Source organism: Mirounga leonina, unplaced genomic scaffold (assembly GCF_011800145.1).
Source record: "Mirounga leonina isolate KUSES-001 unplaced genomic scaffold, KU_Mleo_1.0 Mir_125, whole genome shotgun sequence".
Taxonomy (NCBI): domain Eukaryota; kingdom Metazoa; phylum Chordata; class Mammalia; order Carnivora; family Phocidae; genus Mirounga; species Mirounga leonina.
In genome coordinates, this window is record NW_023270305.1 from 40,933,733 (window position 1) to 40,946,044 (window position 12,312).

General features: G+C 39.7%; 1 protein-coding gene across 4 annotated transcripts in view; it reads left to right on the forward strand.

Annotated features, from left to right (window-relative positions):
- Window positions 1–641: 641 nt before the first annotated feature.
- The window catches only part of M1AP (meiosis 1 associated protein), a 71,730-nt gene continuing 60,059 nt past the window's right edge, over window positions 642–12,312 (forward strand). The window contains exons 1-2 of one of the 4 annotated variants that reach the window (XM_035001220.1): window positions 642–705; window positions 5,125–5,416. In XM_035001220.1, the coding sequence (XP_034857111.1) occupies window positions 5,177–5,416 (240 nt within the window). In that variant the 5' untranslated portion in view covers window positions 642–705; window positions 5,125–5,176. Of the gene's footprint in view, window positions 706–4,544; window positions 5,417–12,312 lie in introns of those variants that run through there. The other 3 variants (XM_035001219.1, XM_035001222.1, XM_035001223.1) reach the window with 3 other exon arrangements.

Genomic DNA, 12,312 nt, shown 5'->3' on the forward strand with positions numbered 1-12,312 from the left:
TCCCTGCACAAAGACACACAAAACACGGCTCCTGAATTCAACTTGCTTAGTCTAGAAGGGAAAATAGACATTTGAGATTGATACAGCAAGCCACCAGGACACTCCTATCTCCACTGGATTTTGTCAAAGGGACTGTAGGAATCAACAGCAAGCAAATGAAAACGAGCATGAGTAGAGAGGGGCAGACCCTCTTGGAATGTAGAGGTTTGAAGACTTGAAAGAGCTTCTTGAAAGTAGACTGAACTCCATGAGGGCAGGGACCAGTGTGTGTGCACCGAACCCCAATCTTAGCACAGTGCCTGGCACATAGTGTGCCCTCAACAAGTATTTACTGAATAAAAGAGTGACCGACTGAGTAAGTGAATCAACGATGTGGAAGAGAAAGGTTAAAGCTAAGGACACAATGGGGGTGCCACTGGAATGTCGGGGGGGGCGTTACTGGAATATTTAATTGGGGTTGGGAATTAGCTAACGAGGAAGTGTCAAGTTTAGCATAACATCCTCAACAGAGATCCAAAACTCTATCTCAGGGCTAAAGTAGGGCCATTTCCCTGGCGCCCAAGGGCTTGGAGACTGCGGTGCTGAGGTAGAGCCTGAGGCGGCCCCCGCGGCTGCGCGCGCAGCGAGCGGCCCCGCGCAGCCGCCGTCCGTCTGACGGGGGCGCCTTCCGCAGCGCGCGCACACTCCGATATCCCTGAGGACCAGGTAACGGGGGTTTTGCCTTCCCAAGGAAGGGGGAACACCCTTACTTTTCCCTGCCTCTGGGCGGGAGGAGGGCTGAGGGCCTCAGCGGGAGGACCGCCCGAGAGCGCGGCGGAGAGCGCCTCGCAGGTGGGCTTGGGCCGAGCTCCGGCCGCCTTCAGGCAGGTTTTGGTGGTCCAGGCCGGGGCAGTACCGACGCCCACTGGGTCTAGCCCCCGCGGTCCCGAGCCGCCCCTCCGCGCACGTGTCTGAGGACCGCGACGCCACCTCAACTGGGCGGGCGCTCCCAGGCCTGAGGGCTGGCCTGCCAGTCCGCCAGGCACGGTGGATGCCGTGCCTAGACCCCTCGACGCTGTGGGGGAGCCACGACAATGTTTGAAGCTCTTGTGAAGTCAAGAAAACAGTGACCCTTTAGGGCCAAAGAACATGTTTTGATTTTTTTTCTTATCTCAGAGAAAAAGTTTTAGGGCCCACGAAAATCTATTAGTTAATTTTTTTTTTTTTTTTTAATGAGGAAGTGCCTCACGAAGGGAAAAGTGCTTAAGATCCAAGAAATTTTTAATGCGGCCCTGCGGGAGGGAGAACCATTGAATCATTTATCAGACACAGTGTCATAAGGGCTATAAAGGCATAGTATAGGCACTTTTGTGAGGGCACGCAAAGGGGCCCTAACCTATAAAGACCTAAAGTCAGAGACCTAAAGGATGAGTAGGGGTTAAGGAGGGTAATGATAGAAAAGAACTTCCAGCAGCTTCAGGAGCCACAGTGAGAGGCCCACGAGTTTGTGGACCTGAAAGGTGCCTTAGGGGTGGGGTAGGGTGGGAGGGCGCTGGGCAGGGGATGGTATGGCCTGAGGATGGAGACTTGGGAAGGATACATGCAGAACTTCGGAGCCAGGATAAGGATTTTGTTCCAAACGTAATTGGAAGCCACTGAAGGGTTTTTAGTAAAGGAATAACTTGATGGCTTTTGGTGGTTCAAGGTCCAGTTCCAGGTTTGACCAGTTTGCAAAGAGACACCAGTGAGTGAGTGGGCAAAAATGGAGAGTACAGGATCAAAAATAGTCACATCCTGCTTAGTCCTATGCCCAGATGCATCAGATGCATGCATTGATCATGTTAGAGAGTAGAGGGAAGAGAGCTGCCTCTTACCTCATTTGAAGTACGGTCTTGGAATTGCATACAAGTATGGGATCTGAAAATGACTTGCGCAAGCTAAAACCGTTCAAAGTGATCTTACTCAATGGGGAAAAGTTGTATTTGTTCCAGGACCTTTCAAAATTGTCAAAATATTAAAATCTGTCTTACTATCAGCTATAAGTGGGAAATAAAAAATAGTAAAACTAGTGTCTATTCAGCAAACTGTAATTTAAAACATTGAAAACATTGGATATCAGAATGTCCTATTTCTTTGTAAAAAAAACTTATCAAGAATAGTTTGAACAGCACTTGTGCTTGTCTTCTTCTCATGGTATAACTTATGATCAAGCAAGCATCTTTTCTGTGCCTTAGCTAATTGTCATACTCCTTTCTAGGTTTGGATCAGCTTCCAACATTATATCCTTTGTACTTTCAATTTTGTAAAACAGCTCCGAGAGTTCCTTTAATATGAAGTTGTTTTGCTGGTGGCACTTTCTCTGGGCCATCTTCATACTTTTTGTCACAACCACTTTCCCCATTTATGTTAAGTTCACCTTCACAAAGTCCTCTGGCTGCTTATCTAGAGTCTATCAAATGCTGGCATTGTCAGCGTTCTTAGTTAGCTTTTTCTTCTGTAACTCCATTTATGTTCAGTTCAACTTTTACCACGTGTCATTTCTTTGCTACACTTTCATCTTGAAATGGCCAATTTTGTCACATTCCCTCTTTTTTTGTAAAATGTCACATGGGTTTATCACTAGCAGGCAAGGAGGTAAAACAACTACACAGTTTATTGCCTGTGCTTAAGCTGAATAAGCGTCTGAAGGAACCAGTCACTGACAAACTTTGAAAAAAGTGACATAACTGATCACTAATCATGATGAGCATCTGTTCCTTCTGTAGTGATTTGTGGACTGAAGAGCTAGCTTTGATTTATATTTTATGTAATTACAGTTAATATTCCGTGGTAACTGAAATTTGAACTATGTTGATGGGGACTGGTGTCAATTAACTAAACTGTAGCAAGAGATTTGTAAATATTGGAACCATGCAAACTTAGAACTGCCCACGAGCTAAAATAACAAGAGTTTCCGATGTGAGGGAAGATGGAGAGGGGGAGTAGAAGCTCATTCTACATTAAATAAGACCTCTGTCTGGGTACCTGTCTATGTGAATCTGTGTGTTAGTCTCAAATTCAGCATTACATTGATCCCATGCACTTAATTTAAAAGTACAGTTAAAAGATATTATGATATGTGCTTCCTTGCTGAATACATTAGTCATTGCTTTGGATTTCTAGTTCAAGATTACTTTTAATAGGTTAGCATATTTATTCACTTACTTGTTCAGCTGTACCCAACACATAATTGGAGCTCAATAAAAAATTGCTGAATGAACAAATGCTGAGTTCCACTGACCAAAAAGGAAAGTTTGAAGGGGAATAACTTCACAGATTGATTTTAAGGAACACATTTATCTATGCACTCAATAGATCACTTTTCAAGATCCTAAATTCCAAAATGTTTCTGAAAATTATCATAAATAATATATTTCTCTTGGACCTGGGGAAATCAAATAAGTTTTTATTTTCCCTGCATTCTTTAGCTAGCAGGCAATTACATAGAATTATTTCAGTTCTCAGAGATAATTTTTTAATCTAAAAAATACTTTCTTTGGGGCACCTGGGTGGCTTAGTCAGTTAAGCATCTGCCTTCAGCTCAGGTCATGATCCCAGGGTCCGGGGATCAAGCCCCCACAGCAGGCTCAGGGTTGTGAGATCAAGCCCTGTGTCAGGCTCTGTACTAGGTGTGGAGCCTGCTTAAGATTCTCTCTCTCCCTCTGTCCCTCCCCCCCCCAAAAAAAGATATTTGCTCTAGATTTTTGTAAACATATTTATGAGATTATTTCTATCATCTATTCCTAGTCTAAGGGTCTTTCTCATGCATGAATGTTAAGTTTTAACAAAAGCTGCTTCTGCATCTAATGAGATGATCATATTTTTCTCATTTAATCTTTAAATGTGATGAGTTACAGTGACTGTCCAACTTTATATCAACGTTTTATTCTTGCAGTAAACCCAGCTTGATCATGATGTGTTACTTGTTTTATATATATTGCTGTTTTCCAATTTGTTTGTATCTTGTTCAGGATTTTTACATCTAGGTTTGCAGATGAGATTGCCCCATAATTTTCTCTTATAATATTCTTATCTGATTTTGGTATCAAAGGTTATGTTAACCTAGTAAAACTAATAGAGCAGTAATTCCCCTCTTATTCTCGGAAAGACTTTGTTTAACATTGAAATTCTTGGTCTTTGAGAATTTGATGGAACTCATCAGTGGAATCATCCAGCCCTATAGTTTACTTTGTGGGAAGATATTTGACTACCAATTAAATTTCTTCAGTAGTTATAGGCTATTTAGGTTTTTTAATTTTCTTTTTGATCTAGTATTAGTTAGATATATTCTTATAGTGATTTTTCTACTTTATCAAATTTATTGGCATAAAGTTGTTGGTTATATCTTTCCGTAATCCTTTCCATGTTTGAGCATTTATAAGCATGTTTAGATGTCCCCTTCTCATTCCTAATATTGGTTCTATGTTCTCATTTGTTCTCCTTTCTGAATCTGAGCCCTGGGGATAGGTGTGAGTATCCCAAAAGAAAGAAAACAAGGATGTTGGAGACAGAGAAAACAGTATGAACAAACACACTGAAGTGAATGGTATATTTGGTTTTATTTCAGTGAGAAGCCTGAGGTGAAGAATAGCCTTCAATAAGGCTGAAGGTCAAGTCATAAAGGGTCTTGAATGGGTCTTGTGGGAGAAAACTTGGTCATATTTTTATTTTTAAGAATTACTATGTAGCAAATAAACACTGTGTTAAACACTGACAGATAAAGTTGGCAAGACAAGTTCTCCAGCCTTGGGAAGCTCACAGTGTATTGGGGAGGCAGTCATAGAAACAAATTATAAAATACAATATAATAAATGCTGATAAAGAAATAAAGTTCATGAGAGCAGATAGCTTACTTTAAGACTGAAATTTGGTCTTTGTGTCTTTTTGTTTAGTTCCACTCAGCATCTGTAAGCACTCTCAGCCTTGCACTACAGGTAAACATCTAGGTCCCTTGGGAGCTGTTAAGATGGGCTAGCCTAGAGAAACTTGAGTTAGTACCCAGTCTGACTCCTTTCTGGACTTAGTCCTCTAGGCCTGTGTTCATCATTTCAACCAAGCATAATTCAGTTTTATGAAAGCCAGTGATTTCTCTTTCCTTCTCTGTAGGTATAGAGAATATCCAGGTAGTGTCTGCAGTTCCACCTCTGGTCTTGTTACCATGTATCATGGGCGAAGCACTGGTAAAGGACCCTCCACTCCCACGCAGATTTACCAGCAACCTCCAAGGCTTCTCATTGTGCAAACTGCTCTACCACTGTGGGCTGACATCTGCTCCAACCTCTGTGAGGCTCTGCAGAACTTTTTCTCTCTAGCCTGCAGCTTGATGGGCCCCAGCCGCATGTCCCTCTTCAGCTTATATGTGGTACAAAATCAGCACGAGTGCATCCTTCCCTTTGTGGTGAGTATATCTATATTTGATCATTTTACCCTGAAAACAAATATGAGGATTCTGGAGCAGAGATCACAGTTAGTATTACTTACAGCAATAACTGTGCCCATTTCTCACACTCAATACCCCACAGGCAACACAAGGAGAGCCAGATGTCACCCTGCACATGAGGGGTTTATGTAGAGGCCGCTTTTAGGCAACAGGCTTGAGCAATGGAAAGTTGATGAAGGCAGAAGGGCACACATCCACCACCTGACTGAAAACAGACCAGCCTATCAGACAACCCACCTCAAAGTATCCATAAACCCTAACTGACCAATGGGCTACTTATAACCAGGCACAGCTACCAAAAAAGGGAAAATTCCATTCATCCCCATACATGCTCACCTTCCTGCTTTAAGTACAGCCCCACTCACTGCCTCCTTGCAGGCAGTCTCTCCTTTGCTGTCCTGCCCACTGCTTCTTTCAGGTGTATTCAATAAACTTCTCTCTCCTTTGTGCTGCCTCACACTGGCTTCCACCTGATCATCGCCCCACATTTGGAGGCCCCATCTGATCTAGAGAGACACTACAGCTTATACTGCAGAAGAGGAACTCCAAAATTATTAATCTGAGAGTGTAAATAGGTCACATCTTGCCCCGCTCCACTCCTGAGATGGAGAGAAACCTTGGTATTTACAGTCCTTTGGAATGTAAGCAACTGACCCCTTTCATCTCTCTCTGAAATGCAAATACAGGGAAACAAGTCTAAGTGTCTTCAGAGGTCTCTGGCTAGTAAATCACCCTTTAATTTCCAACACTTGTCCTTTAACCAGGGTTCTAGCTTTTTTTGATCAGAAAGCCTAACTGTGAAGACACATGAAAATATTTTCTCTACAGTTCCCCATAGGACTCAGGTGAAAACCCCCCTAAGATTTCAGAAAGCAAATGCTGGGCCAGGGCAGTGCTTTTATGAAGCTTTTCACACATAGACAACTGTCTCTCCTCCTCCTCAGAGAAATGCAAATCTTCACTTATATAAAGTTCAGAATCACAGGAATGGGAAAGACTTCAGAAGTTCTAGTGCATCCCTTTCCTGAGGTAGCCTTGCTGCTGGGATAGTCAGAGAAGGCCTAGTGGAAAATCACAACTTTTATCCCTACCTGGTGGGAATAAGACCTCCTCCCCCTAGGGTCTATGGGAACGACAACAGAGCCTGAACTCCCACCCACCTACCCAACATTAACAGGGTATCTCTGCCCCTCCCTATGGAGATGGTGTCTGAGGAGACAGAGTGGAGGCCCTGTGGGAGCTGCAGTAAGGTGTGGTGTCTCTCTCAATCGGATGGGGGCCCCCAAATATGGAGCAAACTGATGGGGTGGAAGTGGGCATGGGGCAATGAAAGGATTCACCCAAGGCAGAAAAAAAGAGATAGAAGTTTATTGAATATATCCACAAGGGAGCAGGGAGCAGGACAGCAAAGGAGAGACTGTCTACAAGGAGGCAGTGGCTGGGACTATACTTAAAGCAGGAAGGTGAGGAGGTATGAGGACGTATGAAATTTTCCCTTTTTTGGTAACTGTGCCTAGTTGTAAGTAGCCCATTGGTCAGTTAGGGCCTATGGATATTTTGAGGTGGGTCTCCTGATAGACCTGCCTGTATTCAGCCAGGGATTGGGGTCACTGTGGGCCTTTTTGCCTTGCTCTACATTCCATTGCTCAAGTCTGTTGCCCAAAAGCGGCCTACATGAGGTAGCTTTTTACCTCCAAGGCAGGGTGATGTCAGTGAAGGCCTAGTGGAAAGCCACGACTTCTATGCCCATCTGACAGTAATGAAGTTTCCCCATCCCAGGGTGTGAGTGGGAACCATGTAGAAAGCCTGAACTTCCACTCCCACCCAGAAGTAACAAGGCACCCTCTCTTCTGGGCTCAGAATCAGAAGCCAGATTCACACCCAGCCTGGCTCACTTCCCCCATTAGCACAGTATCAGGGGAGGCCTGCTAAAGCAGAAGATTTAAATAAGATCCCGAGTCCTATAATACCCAAAATGTCCAGAATACAATAAAAAGTCACTTGTTATATCAAGAACCAGAGGGGCATCTGCTTCTCCCTCTCCCTCTGCCTGCCCCTCCCCCTCCTAGTACTCTCTCAGTCTCTCTCTCTGTCAAATAAATAAATAAAATCTTAAAAAAAAAAAAAAAGAAAACCAGGAAAATCTCAACTTGAATGAGAAGATAACAGACACCAACACTGAGATGACACAGATATTGGAATTATCTGAAAAAGACTTTGAAGCAACCACTGTAAAAATCCTTCAACAAGCAGTTATGAACATACTTGGAAGATGGAAAAATAGAAAGTCCCACCAAAGAAAAAGAAGTGTAAAGAAGAGCCAAATAGACATTTTATTTTTATTTATTTAAGATTTTATTTATTTATTAGAGAGAGAGTGATTGAGGGAGAGAGAGAGAGAGAGAAGGAGGAGGAAGGGGAGGGGCAGGGGAGCAGGGAGCCCAACAAGGGCCTCCATCCCAGGTCTCCAGGATCATGACCTGAACCGAAGGCAGATGCTTAATTGACTGAGCCACCCAGGTGCCCCCAAATAGATATTTTAGAACTGAAAAATACAGTAACCAAAATTTTAAAAACAAAAATCTTCAATGGATGGCCTCAACAGCAGAATGGAGAGAACAGAGAAAGGAATCAGTGAACATGAAGATAAAATAGAAATTCCCTGATCTGAGTAACAGAGAGAAAATAGATTTTGAAAAATGAACAAACCCACAAGGACTTGTAAGACTATAACAGAAGATCTAACCTTCGTGTCATCAGAGTTCAAGAGGAAAGGGGAAGAAGGATGGGGCTGAAAAAAATATTCAAAGAAATAATCACGGAAAATTTCCCAAATTTGTAAAAATTTATAAACTTAAAGATTCAAGAGGCTGGTGAGCCCCAAACAGGACAAATGCAAATAAATCTGTTCTAAGACACATCATAATCAAACTTCTAAAAATTAAAGGCAAATTCTTAAAAGCAGAGCACTGCCAACTTACCTAGAAAGGAAAAACAATCAAGTAACAATAGCTTTTTTCATCAGAAACCATGGAAGCCAGAGGTAGTGTCACATATTCACATTTTTCAAATGCTAAAAGAAAAGAACCCGTAACACAGAACTCTGTATCCAGTGAAAATATCCTTAAGGAATGAATCAGAAATAAAGATATTCTTAGATAAAAGAAAACTAAGAGAATTTGTCATCAGCAGACCTACCTTAATAGAATGGTAAAGGAAGTTCTTGAAACAGAAAGGAAATTATAAAAGAAAGAATCTTGTAATATCGGGAAGGAAGAAAGAACAATGGAAAGACTAAAATATAGATAAATATAATAGACTTTCTATTGAGTTTCCTAAATTATATATTTGACAGTTAAAGCAAAACTTGTAACATTGTCTGATGTGGCTGTTAATGTATATAGGGGAAATATTAAAAATAATTGCATTATAAACAGGGAAAAGAAAAGAGACCTTCTACATTAATTATGTATATAACACTTAGAGCAACCACTTAAAGATCAATACAAAGACACTCAAACACTATAGATAAATCAAAACAGAATTCTAAAAAAAATCTCTAAAAATTTTAAGTTACCCACAGTCAGATAGGTAAAAGAAAACAGAGAAACAAAAAAACTGAGGGAACAACAGAAGACAATAAATAAACTGGCAGGATGACATACCAAAAATTACATTAAATGAAAATGGTCTAAGTTTATCAGTTAAAAGAAATAGGTTGGTAGAGTGGGGAAAAATTACCCAACTATATATACTATCTATAAGAAACTAACTTCAAACACAACAGAAGTAGGTTGGAAAGTATAAGGATGGAAAAAGATATACCCTGATACATTAACCAAAACAAAGCAGAAGTGGCTATATTAATATATCAAATAAAGTAGACTTCAGAGCAAAGAATATCAGGTACAAAAAGGAATATTAAAAGATGATAAAAGAGTCAAACCAAGAAGAAGACATAGCAATCTTACATGTGTACACACTGAACAAAAGAGCTGCAAAATTTGTGAAGCAAAAACTGATAAAACTAAGAAGAAATAGACAAATCCACAATTATAGCTGGAGACTTCAGATGTCCTCTTGACAACTGATAGAAAAACTAGAAAGAAAATCTACAAGTATGTGGAAAAATATTAGCCAATAGGATCTAATCAACATTTATAGTATATTCCACTCAACAAGAACAGAATACACAATCTTTTCAAGCACCCATGGAACAATTATCAAAATAGACCATATCCTGGGCCATAAAAGAAACTTCAAAAAATTTGAAACAATTGAAGTTATACACAATTTGCTCTCTGACCACAATAGAGTCAAACTAGAAATCAATAAAAGAAACATAACTGTAAAATCTCCAAACACTTGGAAACTAAACAATAAATTTCTAGATAACTCATGGATCAAAGAAGAAATGGCAAGGGAATTTTTTAAAATATATTGAATTGCATGAACATTTAAATACTACATGTCAAAATTTGTGGAATCCAGCTAAAGGAGTGCTGAGAGGGACATTTATAGCACTAAATGCTTACATTAGAAATGGAAATATATAATTCAAAATCAGTAATATAAGCTCCCACCTCAGGAAACTAGAAAAGGAGGAACAAAATAAACCCAGAGCAAGCTCAAGGTAGGAAATAATAAAAAGTATAAATGAATAAAATTAAAAACAGAGAAAAGGAAGTTTGTGAACAAAAAGCTGATTCTTCAAAATGATCAATAATACTGACAAACCTCTAGCAAGATGTGAATCTACAGGTGTGGTAATATGGTATAAACTCAATGCAAACATTGTAGCAAGGTCATTTTCTTGGTTTTAAAATTGAGCTATAGTTATATAAGATGTAACCACTGGAAGAAACCACCCTTCACTGAGTGAAGGGTACACAGGACCTCTCTACAGTTTTGCAACTTTCTGTGGATCTATAATTATTTCCAAATAAAATCTAAAGAAAAACAAAGGTGATTTTACACACTCACTAGAATGGCTACAATGAAAAAGACAGGCAATATTGACAGGCAATACCAAGTGTTGGTGACAATGGGAAGAAACTGTAACACTCATTCATTGCTAACAGGAAGGTAAAATGATACAACCGCTTTGGAAAATAGTTCGTCAAATTCTTAAAAAGTTAAATATACACCTTCCATGTAACCCAACAATTCCATCCCCAGAAATCTAACCAACAGAAATGAAAACATGTCCACACCAATATATTTACATGAATGTTCACAGCAGCATTATTCATAATAGCCACAAACTGGAAATAGTTAAAATGTCTATTAACTGGTGAATGGATAAACAAAATGTATCGTTCTCACTGTATATAATCTGTGATTATATATACCCTACTAGTACACTGAGGACACAATGAAAATGATAGTGATGTTTGCAGCCATGTGGCAGGTATATTCCTCTGTTGTGCCATTTTCCTTGTGCATGTCTGTCCCATGATCACATTTGGCTTTTTCTATCTTCTGTCAGGCAATAGGGGTAGAGAAAAGTAGAGAGTGATCTAGAAGGGCAAATGGAAGATATCCAGCATAGGAGGCTTTTTGAGATGAGCTCATGTACCAAAAGTTAAAGGATTTTTTTTTCCCTTTCTCAAGTGGCTATGTTAAATGCCTCAGGCACTCCTCAGTACATTTAGCCCTAGATAAATCCCTGATCCCTTAATCATTCTATTGGGAAAGGCAGACATTTCTAGACTAAAAACCACTGACTTGTAACTCAGGAAAAATTGCAAGCCAAAAATCCTTCCAAAAGAACAGTAAGTTCATCCTATTTAAAAGCTCAAGAAAATTACTGGAACAATGCCATTACCTTATGTATAGAACAACCCAATCTTTGTTTAAGGAAAAATGTTATCTTAAATCACTGTCTCTAACCTATATAAGTATCTAACATTTTCTGTCTGCAAAGTTAGCTCAATATAATGGTGAATGATAGCGGGTAGGAAATCTTGCCCAAGATGAATACCTCAATATATCTCTTCATATTTAATTTCTGAGTATTTAATTTCTGAGTATAACCTTGAGCTTTTCACAAGGAATAATGACAGAGGAATCATAATTAAAATATTAGAATTCCTTTTATGTCCATTGTGCCCTTAATATAAATAAATCTGACCAAAATGATTAATCTCTTCTCAAAGCAGAATTTCGGAAGAATTCCCTTACAGTGAATATCTTACCAATTCTTTTACCTTTCATGAGAACAAAGGTATTATTTAAATCATATATGATATACAGTGGAACTTTAGGACTAATAGTGATCTAATTTGGCTATAACATTTACTTCCTCATCCTTAATAGCTGACATTCAAATGAAATTATTTGAAAGTGACAAATAATAGGGATATATTACATTAAAAAGTATAAAAGCAAACCCCAATAAAGATAATATAATAAACAATAATTGAGTACTACAGGAGAAGGAGGGGAAGAGTAAGAAAGGAAAAATACAAATTCTGTCATTGTTTATAGTGAAGGTTTTTGTTATTGTTCATTAATGGATAGTACTAAGGAAATAAGGGAATTATATAAATATGTCGTTATAAAAACTAAAACAAATACAAACCTTTCTAATTATGACAGTAAAAGCTTATATAGAACAAGAAGTTATACAGTATAGTGATTTTTCAAAAGCTGTGAAAATAGATCTACCTTCAGCTCGGGTCATGATATGATCCTACAGTCCTGGGATGGAGGACCTGGGGTATCAGGCTGCCTGCTTAGTGGGGAGTCTGCTTCTCCCTCTCTCTGCCCCGCCACCCAGCTCCTGCCTGCGTGCATGCTCTCTCTCTCTCTCTCTCTCTCTCTGTTCCTCTCTCTCTCTCAAGTAAAGAAAT